This window comes from Limulus polyphemus, unplaced genomic scaffold (assembly GCF_000517525.1).
Source record: "Limulus polyphemus unplaced genomic scaffold, Limulus_polyphemus-2.1.2 Scaffold1394, whole genome shotgun sequence".
NCBI lineage: Eukaryota > Metazoa > Arthropoda > Merostomata > Xiphosura > Limulidae > Limulus > Limulus polyphemus.
The window spans coordinates 155568-168075 of NW_013667004.1; the positions used below are offsets into that span (position 1 = coordinate 155568).

General features: G+C 34.8%; 1 protein-coding gene across 3 annotated transcripts in view; it reads left to right on the forward strand.

Annotated features, from left to right (window-relative positions):
• The window catches only part of LOC106463391 (forkhead box protein P1-like), a 182237-nt gene that overhangs the window by 132142 nt on the left and 37587 nt on the right, over positions 1–12508 (forward strand). For all 3 annotated transcript variants that reach the window (XM_022390868.1, XM_022390869.1, XM_022390870.1), the window contains one exon: positions 8915–9124. In XM_022390868.1, the coding sequence (XP_022246576.1) occupies positions 8915–9124 (210 nt within the window). The remainder of the gene's footprint in view (positions 1–8914; positions 9125–12508) is intronic.

Consider the following 12508-nt stretch of genomic DNA (forward strand, 5'->3'; position numbering starts at 1 on the left):
AAACACTTCTACCAGATCGAAGCAAGATAAAAAAAATAAATAAAAGGTTCACACACACTTAATCATTTACTTGCTAAGTAACGTGACTATGTTTCGGCTATCTGAGTGATTTCAGCGATCAGTGAAGCTCACAGCTTTAAAAAAGATTCGCTAGTTAGATTCACTGCGTGCAAAAGAAGCTTTACCCACCCCCCATTCCCCCACCTGACAAATTAAAAAGTTTGTGAGACAAATAAGAGAAAACAAAATGTTTTAAAACCACGTAGAAAGCGATATGTTCATCGTTTAACATAATTCATTTAGCTCTAACAGATGAAATAATTTTTCAGCCATGCGATACCGAAGTCGAATATCCCATATTTGTTTCTCACATGATAAATTTATATACAACCTATGCATCCCTTCGAGGGCCGTTAAGACCGTTAATAGTTTATGAATCCCGATTCTCCTTTCTTTTCTTTTGTCGCTTGAAACCTTTGTCTGGAATTTTGAATTAATCCTTTATTAAAATACATTATATATTAAAGTTTGAAAATATAATTTTTTAGTTCCATAATGTGGATATTCTGACATTCTTTAAATTTATGTTGATGAATACCAATAAAAAATGTAAGAAATTCAACAAAGGAGCAAAGAAAAGCAGTTTAAAATTGTTTTAACAGATTAATTCAATGGATATATTAGCACTAAAGTTAAAGTTCAGCCCAATAGATGGCAGTAAATAGCAGATTTAAATTAGATTAGAAGAGAGAAAAAAAAAGAGAAAAGTTATTTATTATGGAAAACTCCGTAATGCTTTCTGACCATGCAACAGAAATATAGCTCTTGTGACATTTAAGATTTTCTCTAGTTTATTACTTACAAAAATACCCAATATTTTCTCTGTTAAGGGTTAACCATTAGGTCATTAATGGATCATGCTGATTAATCAGTTCGTCTTATACTTACTGTATACCTACCTAGTAAACTTGACGTAGGTGTTTATCTCAGCCCTTGATATAATTCCTCATCAGGGACAACTTACGAGAAACATTAAAAATGGATATTTTAAGTCCATAGTCCTAATCTTCTATGGTGTTGGAAAAAAAAGAAATTGTATTTTAATCGATTTTCAAAGTGGAGAAAGTTTGCAGCAAGTGATCTTATAGCCACACTGCTATCACTGAACGACAAAAGATAACAAGTTAAATTATTTTTCGTATATATACGCTCGCTGTTTCTTAATACTTTATCTCTTTCTTACTTTCTTCGACCTCTCGGGCTTAAAGTCTACTGATTTTTATTACCGAAAATTAATATTAATGTAATTTTTGGCTCCAGACCTGGAAATGTTGGCACCGCATTATAACAGACAAAATATTAATATCAAATGCGCTTTTAAACCCGTTTGATTCGAAATCCAGAAATGTATGGAAAAACCATCTGCACTAAAACGTAAAATTAACCACTTTTGTTAGGCCTAAAAAAGCCTCTTTGCTTTGCTAGCTTAGACGTTTTGCACCACTACATTTACAACAGTATATTTAAATCTCCCTCTATTACTCGTTTGTTCAGATTGTGCTTATTCTAAACACATTTTTTTCAACATGATATCGACACTTTTTTAGAGAATAAAATCCAAGGTTTGGAAGTCAAAGTGGAGAAATATTTTTCATGGGTACTTGATTCGATTTAGAAAACTGTCATAAACATCATGTGTCGAAGCTTGACCCTCTTTCAAGCTATAAAAGAAACAAATGTATATGACAAGATATAAGATGTAGCCATATGTATCGTGAAAATTTCCAGATTTTGGCAACAGCCCAGTGGTTTCGTTGTTACCATAAATTCGCCATGGCCAAACGACCTTAGTATCTTTCGAGTTTCTGAAGCATGTATCCGCGATTTTACGGATATCGGAATCCAGCATCATTAATCCTGCTATCGTTAGATTTTTGTGGACACGACATACACTACTTTTCTATCATTACAACTTTGATCCCATAAGCTAACTCTTTCGCTCTCAATAAAAAAAAAATCTTAACTTACAAACTGTCTCGATCCCTTAAAGAAGCGAACTGTCGTAGCCTAGTGATTAGTGTTACAAGGGTCAAAGGTTCTAGACGTGATGCCAAAGCCCTTGAGGCTGCTCTTCGTCTGGTCAATAGTTCAGAGTTAGAGACAACGATATCTGAATCCTACGGATCTCCGACTTGGCCAATTATGTGCGCACAAGGTGCCGCATGGGTTGAAAACTAATTCTTTTCATTAAGAAGGTACGATAACTTGACAGGCGCATGTTTTAAGCTAGTTAATAATGTCAAATTTACATAATGGCATACAAAAACTCAATCATTCTCTTCTGTATCTACAAAGTAAAAAGGTTGAATAGTTATGTAATATTATGTGGCTTATTATACGCTTTTGTTTGCGTATTTCTAACATGTTAGCTAATTATGATGAAACTAGTCTAATCAGTCGTTAGCTCATTATGGTGAAACTAGTCTAATCAGTCGTTAGCTCATTATGGTGAAACTAGTCTAATCAGCTGTTAGCTAATTATGGTGAAACTAGTCTAATCAGCTGTTAGCTAATTATGGTGAAACTAGTCTAATCAGCTGTTAGTCATTATGGTGAAACTAGTCTAATCAGTTGTTAGTTCATTATGGTCACCAAAAGACCAAGTCAGATGGACAAGTAGATTCGACTGAGTGGATGGAGACGTAGAAAATTAAAGAAATATAGTTTCAACGTGTATCTCAACCATCAATATAACGCATGTACTTCCTTTTTTTGTTACAAATTGTTAAGCTTTGCTTTCTTTCGAGACTATTTACATGAAATTCTGATCACCCGCTACCTCCGTTGTTTCTATGGCAACTACTGTTTGTCTTGCCCAAGGTAGTGAAAGGTAAGGGGGTAAGCTTGCTTAGGGTGGAGTAATGTACAATTCTGCTTTGAGGGATCATAAATAATACATAGCGCGTGCAGCGTGGCCTGCGCCTTCGTGACTTGGCTGCTATTAACCTTCTGGTTAATCGTGTACATCGGCTTGGAACTGCTGTATGCTGGGATGTTCAGAGATTTAGACAAAATACTGTTGTGTAGATAGAGAAGGGGATAGACATGGTGACTTCGAGATAGAAATAACAAAAAATGTGATTTCAAATATTCATTCGCTTGATGAACGCTGACAACTATACGTGAACATATAGAGAAAGGGGCATATGTACGTACACGTGTGTGTAGAAATAAGTTTACATTTTATGGCTAGGTGTCTTCTAGAAGTAAATTGTTCATGTTTAAAAAAGTTTTCTCCACAGAAATAACATTGTTTTCACGGAATTTGTTAAATTGTAGTAACTTAGTGTTAAGTTAGTGATAATTTTTAGAGAAGTTTCGTACAATATTACAACATTCAATTTACATATACATTGATTTTAAATTTATTGTCACTTTATGAAACCGAGGGTTCCTGGTTTGGGTCCTGTTGCCGCAAATTCATACCCTGCTTCTTGGGACTGTGGGTGCATTATGAGAGTAACAATCAAATCTCTATTCGGTTAGAGTAGCCCAAGAGTTGGCGGTGGGTGGTGATGACTAGCTGCCTTCCCTTCAGTCTACCTCTTCACAACTAAGGACGACTAGCGCAGATAGCCGTGGATAGCTTTGCGCAAAATTTGACAAACAAACTTTACAACTGTCGAATAGTGTTTATGGGAGGTATCGTTTTATCCCATGTTTATGTATGATTTGAACAACAACAACGACAAATTATAAAATTATTCAATAAATCGGATATGGTGAAAACGTTAAATATAAGCGTTAAAACACGTTGTAAATAAGCAACTGGGATTTCGTGAAGACGTTAAAAGTAAGTGATTAAGTGACTGAACAAACATTTTGAAAGTTTGTTGAATTTCGCACAAAGCTGCTCGAGGGCTATCTGCGCTGGCCGTCCCTAATTTAAGTATAATAGACTAGAGGGAAGGCAGCTAGTCAATACCACCCACCAACTCTTGGGCTACTCTTTAACAACAAATAATGAGATTGAGCTTCACATTATAACGCTGAAAGGGTGGGCATGTTCGGTGATGGGGTGTGAGTCGAGGCCCCATATGTTAAGGGTAAGCGATCGAAATTTAGTGAACAGAAGTGAAAGTCTTCGTCATGCCATAGGCTTTCATATTAGTCATAACTGAAATTCATGAAGATTCTGTGAACGTTCATTTTCGGAGTTGAAAATATACAAGTAGCTAGATGCACCAAGCTTATAGTTAAGACTTTGGGACTTTCAAGGTTATAACCTTTACCCTCTTTAATCCAAACTGGACTGCAAGCTGCTGAGTGTTTATTACCTTATAACTTTTTTTTTCATACATCAAAAACATTAAGCTTACGCTTATACCAATAGTATAGGTACATCACAATTTTATTCGCACTGTCACACCTACAGAGACGTCATTACCTGCTTAAGAGTATGTTGTAGTTAGATACCTTGTTAACAGCTTCAGAGTAGGTTGTAGTACCTTGTTAACAGCTTCAGAGTATGTTGTAGTACCTTGTTAACAGCTTCAGAGTATGTTGTAGTTAGATACCTTGTTAATAGCTTCAGAGTAGGTTGTAGTACCTTGTTAACAGCTTCAGAGTATGTTGTAGTTAGATACCTTGTTAATAGCTTCAGAGTAGGTTGTAGTACCTTGTTAACAGCTTCAGAGTAGGTTGTAGTACCTTGTTAACAGCTTCAGAGTAGGTTGTATTACCTTGTTAACAGCTTCAGAGTATGTTGTAGTTAGATACCTTGTTAACAGCTTCAGAGTAGGTTATAGTTAGATACCTTGTTAACAGCTTCAGAGTAGGTTGTAGTACCTTGTTAACAGCTTCAGAGTATGTTGTAGTATTTTGTTAACAGCTTCAGAGTATGTTGTAGTATTTTGTTAACAGCTTCAGAGGATGTTGTAGTTAGATACCTTGTTAACCATGGAGTGAATTGCACTAAATAACCACTTTTCAGTGTGTAGGGATCACACTATGGTAATACAATAATTAAATTGACAAACAACGATTTATAAGCAAAAATTTAAATTATTTTATGAATATAACGTACTACACGTTTCAACAGAACATTGGTCTGCCTTCTTCAAGTACCTGTATGAGAAACATATAATATATTCTCTACGTAAAATAATTTTCATTTTGTTTATAAATCGTTTTAGTCAGTGGTGAATTACGCTACATAACCTGTTCTCAGAACTGACAGGGGCGCGTGCTGTAATCAGTTAAGAACATGGCGGTTCTATGTAGTTACTCGAAATGTGATTTTGTGCGCAACATCAACAGTCCTACTCGTGTTAATGCTAAATATTAAGTAGATAACTACTTGTTCGACAAGTTTTCTCGAGTGTTTCGTGTATTTCAAATATCTTGAGATGACCAAGTGGTTAATTCTATAAATTCTTCATAAAAACTATATAACCACTAGTGGATTGTTGCGTGTACTGTTTATGAGAATAACCATGATGGCTATATTTCCCCTTATCTACACGAAACAAATGTCTATCTTAAATATCGTAGCAGTATGTAAGTGTAATTATATGTTTCATTTTAACATTTAAATATAAACATTTAAATATAACCATGATGGCTATATTTCCCCTTATCTACACGAAACAAATGTCTATCTTAAATATCGTAGCAGTATGTAAGTGTAATTATATGTTTCATTTTAACATTTAAGCAGTGCATTAAATCTTCTTGATATTTAATTTATCCACCATATACTCAGAAGTAATTAAAACAATTGTTTTATAATTATATCATTTGGTTCTATTGTCTCTGTGTTACAAGTTAATACTGTGTATTTTTTTATCAGAAGTTTATAACAATAAACTTACTAAACTGAACATTTGTCACTTAAGGCTTACGTATTTGTAAAAATTACTCTTCTGATTAAACTCTACAATATATTTATGATAACTTTAAATTAGCATTTTCTTGGAATATTCACAAGCTTCAACTAAGTTACAGGAATATTTTATCTTTCAATTTTAATAGTTATTTTACCACAATACGTATTTTTTCTTGTAGACAGTTTGTGATATATTTATTTATTTCTGCAAGTAAAAACTCTCTAAACTACATAAGGGTTATACATACTTCTGCCTTCCTTTATAACGATAAATCATTCATTCAAATCAATTAATTCTGAGAGGTGTACACTGTATTTATATACCATTTGTATTTTTTTATCCCCGCCCATTCTTTGTTGATTTTATTCGTTTTCGACGTAATTATAACGTACTGTCCCTTTTTTACTGTTTTACTTTATTTACCTTGAAAGAAATCTCTATCGAGGAAAGAACAATAATATATTTTTTTCAACAGCCACGCCTCTACTTGTGGAATGAGTTCCCGATTAACATTTTTTAGTCTGCACATATAGGTCGTCAGCTCAATTAATTTTCAGTTGTTAAAACAGACATTTTCACTCTGGCATTCTCTTCCAATTAACAGATACCCTCCCCCCCCCCCACACACACATTTATATGTGAAATAGCTATAAGTTTGACTTCTGTTTAAAAGCCACGCCTTTATTTTTGATGAATGTCTGTTGTTTATATACCGACTCACTCATTTATGTTGTTTATATATTGGCTAACTCTTTTATGTTCTTAATATGCTGGCTAACTCTTTTATGTTGTTAATATGCTGGCTAACTCCTCTATATTGTTAAAATGCTGGCTAACTTCTATATTTTGTTAATATACTGGCTAACTCCTTTATGTTGTTAATATACCGGCTAACTCCTTTATGTTGTTTATATACCGGCTAACTTCTATATGTTGTTAATATGCCAGCAAACTCCTTTATGTTGTTAATATACCGGCTAACTCATTTATGTTGTTAATATACCGGCTAACTCCTTTATGTTGTTAATATACCGGCTAACTCCTTTATGTTGTTTATATACTGATTAACTCATTTATGTTGGTAATACACTATCTAACTTATGTTATTTATATGTACTCGCTAACTCATTTATACTGGTAATATACTGTCTAGCTTATGTTGTTTATATGTATTCGCTAACTCATTTATTCTTCCACTATAAAAATACACATCTTTGTTTCTTAGAGGGAAGATGTACTCCCCTTGTAAAGGCTGTTTTACTCCAAAGGTTACCTGCTACACTATAAAACACACACACACACATATCTACGCATGTGTATGAATTTAAAAAATGTCACCTAGAAAGAACATCCTTTGTCACATGCCTACGTTTTGTTTATAATTCATGCCTGATATTGAAACCTATCCCGACTTTTTACAGAACTTGATCGAACACCACCACCCTTAGTAAAATAATATAATATATACGAGGTAAGCAGTCGATGAGGAAACCAGGTTTAAAGAATTAGCACCAGTTTTTTAACTTAAGTCGCTGTTCTCGTGGAGGCAAACAACACCAATTATTTACACGTATCATGTACTTCAGAGATTTCAGCTCGGCCACTAACACCAATTATTTACACGTATCATGTACTTCAGAGATATCAGTTCGGCCACTAACACCAATTACTTACACGTATCATGTACTTCAGAGATTTCAGCTCGGCCACTAACATTAATTATTTACACGTATTATGTACTTTAGAGATTTCAGCTCGGCCACTAACACCAATTACTTACACGTATCATGTACTTCAGAGATTTCAGTTCGGCCACTAACACCAATTATTTACACGTATCATGTACTTCAGAGATTTCAGTTCGGCCACTAACACCAATTACTTACACGTATCATGTACTTCAGAGATTTCAGCTCGGCCACTATTCATATTCAACATTTTCTTATACTTGTATTATTATGGCGAAGAGTCCCCCATTTTGTGTTTAATACCGCTGTTTTCAAATAGGTTACACACGATACGTGTTATGGGTATGTTAATTATAATTTTAAAGTGAGGCTCCCAATTGTAATCGAATTGAACCTGATGATGATGACGACTTACTTCTATGGGTCGAAACTCGTTAAGTATTAATACATTTCTACCACAAAGTTATGTATTATTCTTCATTTGATGGGTTTTGGTTTAGCGATTACGCATTAACTTCAAAATAAAATCTCACAAAAAAGTTTTTTTTTATGTTGTAAAATGAAGGCGATGTGAAACTAATTTATTTTTCCGTGGTCTATTGTTAGCGTGGCCGAATTCGAGAGTCTATCGTTCGCGTCCAATTATTGTGGCCGTGGGTATATTATAAGACTGACATTCAAATCCAAATATTTGATTATAGTTGTAGTCCAAGAGCTGATGTTGGGTGTTGTTGACTATCCGCCTTCCCTCTAGTCTCTCATACCAAAATTACGAACGGCTATCTTATATAGTTCTTGTGTAGCTTTGCGCGAACATCCGAAACAAACAAACATCAAATTAATTTTTTTGTTTGTTTTTGAATTTTGCGTAAAGTTACATGAGGGTTATCTGCGCAGCCGTCCCTAATTTAACAGTGTAAAACTAGAGGGAAGGCAGCTAGTCATCACCACCCACCGCCAACTTTTTGGCTACTCTTTTACCAACAAATAGTGGGATTGACCGTCACTTATAACGCCCTCACGTCTGAAAGTAGATTTGGCGGGACAGGGATTCGAAACCGCGACCCTCAGATTGCGAGTCGAGCGCCCCCTAACCACCTGGCATGTCGGGCCTGATTAATTCGTATCATTGTGTTTTACAACGCATTAAGTCGAAATGCTAAACATTTGTTTTTCAAACTATATAGTGTGTGTTTATATCGTGCATTTACCTGTAATGGCATGTCACCTCCACCTGTTAGAGAGCTTTCATTAAGGGGCCAATCAGTTGTGAGTAGTGAGTGACCTTCTGATAATTCTGTGTATAATAAAAATAAAACCCTTATTTAATTCCATTAGCATCCAAGGACTCAAGAAGTTGAAAAAACCAAGAAACAAACTTCCGATAGCGTAGAAGAAAACGGGGATCACGTATCTCCACTGTTGATGATGAATTCGCAGCTGCTGGCCCAACATCAAATGCAGCAGCTGCTTCAGCAACAACTTCTTTCGCCAGGTCAACTACAGCAGCTGCTGCAGCAACAACAGTCCCTTTTCCTGCAACAGCAGGTAAGAATCGTCATTTCTAGCATTCTGTTGTTATATTTCCCGCAGTGAAAGTCGAATCTGCCTTTATCTGTAATGGATCACGGTATACAGTATGTATGTGGTGACCATCACGAAACTGTCTAGGAAGAAATTAATTTTGTATTGTTCAATTACGTCATCTACATATTGAATATAGCCCACTAACCTCATTCATTGTACCGATAATTAATGTAACATCTTACAGACAAGATCATCAACTTGTTGATGTACAACGACCAAGCTTGTAACGAAGGGTCTACGAAAGATTTCAGGAAAATGTTGAAATTGACAACTTTTATAATTTTCAATGATGACGACTGCAAGAATGTTTCGTTTTATTTTGAGCAAACAACGGATACCTTTATCAACAAAAAACTGTTTTATCTAAGAATTATAAGAGATTCTGCTGTATCATACAATGAGTCAGTCTTTGTACTATTTAATCATAGTTCTTGTTTTTGTTTCTAATGGCCCTTTTTGGATTTAAGGTCAGTTAAAGAAAATATTTCTAAAATTTCAGCTGAATATTGCTGAGATTTTTTTTCTTATTGGGTCTAATATTGATTTCCAGGTTGAACTTTAGTTTTCTTCTAAGCAAGTAGTTTGCTTTGTTTGCAAATTGATTTTATTGTTCAGCTATATCTTCTTTGTCAGTATTTTATTTATAAATGTTATCAGTATTGTTTTTAATTCTATCAAACAATGACGGGCAATCTAATTTCCCCAGAAAGGGGGCCGAAGGCCGCCCGGAAGGTTCACATGTTTTAACCGCTTTCACCACTATACAGTAGTGTGTTGTCTGTCAGTCAGTCAGTAGACAGTAAAATGACATCACGTAAAGGACGCTTAAAGTTGCAATTTGTACTGCCGTGACATCAGTAGAACGTGCGCACGAAAAGTATTATGCACTCTGTAGGCTACAACACGGCATGACATATGAACTTGAAAAGCAAGAAATAAAAATATTTGTTACTCTTAATTTTGGTTTTATTTACTCTTGAAACAACATTTTCGGTGACCCTGTGAAAGTGCGTCTAGTTTATTTATTTCATATGCTTACATTTATCAAATATCCATAACAATATAATTATCCTAGTAGCAATATACATTATTATACGTGTGTGTGATGCAGTTTTATGATTCTTTCTGGTTTGTATACTAACTTTAGCGTTAAGCCTGAAACGTTAATGCATCAAGGAAATGGTAGCTATAGTTTTCCTTCAGTTATTGTACGGTATATATGTAACTTTTTCAATTTCTAAATTGAGCGGATTCTAGTGTGGAGTTATAGGAATATTACTTCTCAATTACATTATTAATTCTGGGTAATGATGGTACTTTTCTTCTATTAAAGGAAGACATGAAGCAAAATTTTTACATATAACGTTCCGGAATAATGAGTTGAGTGAAGAAGGTTGTAAACTAATTAACTTAACCCATTTCTAGTTCTTTATCTTAAACGTGTCATATGTATTGGAACCAGTTCTAATGGGGGGGGGGGGGGGTTCAAGTACGTGAAACAGGGTGGGAGATTTCTATGTTGTATTAGTACCGGTTCTAATGGGGCGTTTCAAGTATGTGAAACATTGTGAGAGATTTCTCTGTTCTATGTTGTATTGAAACCGGTTCTAATGGGGAGTTTCAAGTATGTGGAACAATGTGAGAGATTTCTCTGTTCTATGTTGTATTGATACCGGTTCTAATGGGGAGTTTCAAGTATGTGGAACAGTGTGAGAGATTTCTCTGTTCTATGTTGTATTGATACCGGTTCTAATGGGGAGTTTCAAGTATGTGGAACAGTGTGAGAGATTACTTTCTTCTTTATAGATTATGAAAGAATGTATTTTTAGCATCTGTAATGTCAAAGATACTTACTCAACATACATCATTAATGTAGTATGTACTACGCTAATTCAGTACAAAAGTAGATAAATTGATTTATGATTTGTTGTTCATAGCGGGTATGTGGTTAGCAATGTACTAAAAATTAGAAAAAGTGGGAGATGGATAAAAAAATAATCTTTCTGAAATAATGTGCATAAAACGGGTGAATAGAAGGAGTAGAGAGTTGTAATTTTGATTTTCTCTTATTGTGTCCTGTTTTCATTTTAGGACAAAACGAACATTAATTGCATGGCTCCGGCCTTTATTTTTCTAACAGTGTGAATTTTTCCTTTTAATTTACATAATGCAAACAATTTTCAAAAATATGTTTGATTACCAAATATGTTTACTTATTTATCGTAACACAACAATATTTTACAAAAATATGTTTACTTGTCAACCAGTTATTCATCCACCAATGTCCACAACTTACATTCAAATAGCTGCCACTGAAGGACGCATTCGCCATAGATTGATAAAAAAATTAATACGTTAACTCAATGAAGAATCAACGAATCAAACTTGAAAAACAAAAATCCCAATTCTAGTAAACATTGTTTGTTTTTTCAGTGCTTGATCGGCCAATATAGCTTGTTCAGTTCTTGACCCTAAATATTTTAGTTTACATTTTAGTAATATATAGGGCTGTTACCACAAAGAGCGGATAACACAAAATATCATTATAAAGAATTGTGCATCGTGTGAATGGTTTACGGAAACTGGGATTGATTGACCGATGAGGCTTGTTGCGAACAGTTGAGTTCTTGGCCCTAACGATTTTACTTTATATTTTAGTAATATTTTGACTTGCTACCAGGGGACGCGTATGTCACAAAATATCATTATAAAGATTTGGTGGAAACATAATATATAGAGGTTTGGTACACTATATTAAAATTATTTTGAATATGCAAATCAGCAAGTCACATGACTATTACAGCCCATATAAAGTCGCGGTGGAAAGGAATGTATCTGAACTACATTTGACATTTTTATGTTAATTAGGTAGAGTGATGCCTCCGAAGATTGTTCGCTTTTGAAAGGGTATGTAATAGCCCTTTCCGATGTAAGATATTTATACATTCAAATTATAAAGATGTGTTCAGATCAGAAATTTCGAACTTCCAAAACGAGAATATCCTTTTAACTTAATGGCACTGGAAAACAAAGAAATATGGATCAACTTGGGTACCAGGACCTTCGAGAAAATGTCGTACTTCAGGCGTGGTAAGCAAACTGCAATGTCTTGTAACTGGTGAGAGTCCACGAACACAAAGGTCAGTTGTAAATGCCATCCATGTGTCCCAATCAACAGTACAAAACATAATCAAGAAGGATCTCCACCTGGAAAGCGACACAAGTCACGTGCACACAAGTTGCTTACAGGACATATCGGTTCTACCATTCCATACCTCAAGCAGCCGGAGAATGAAACGGCTATACCTGATACTCCAAAAGAAAATATACCGATCAACTCACCGG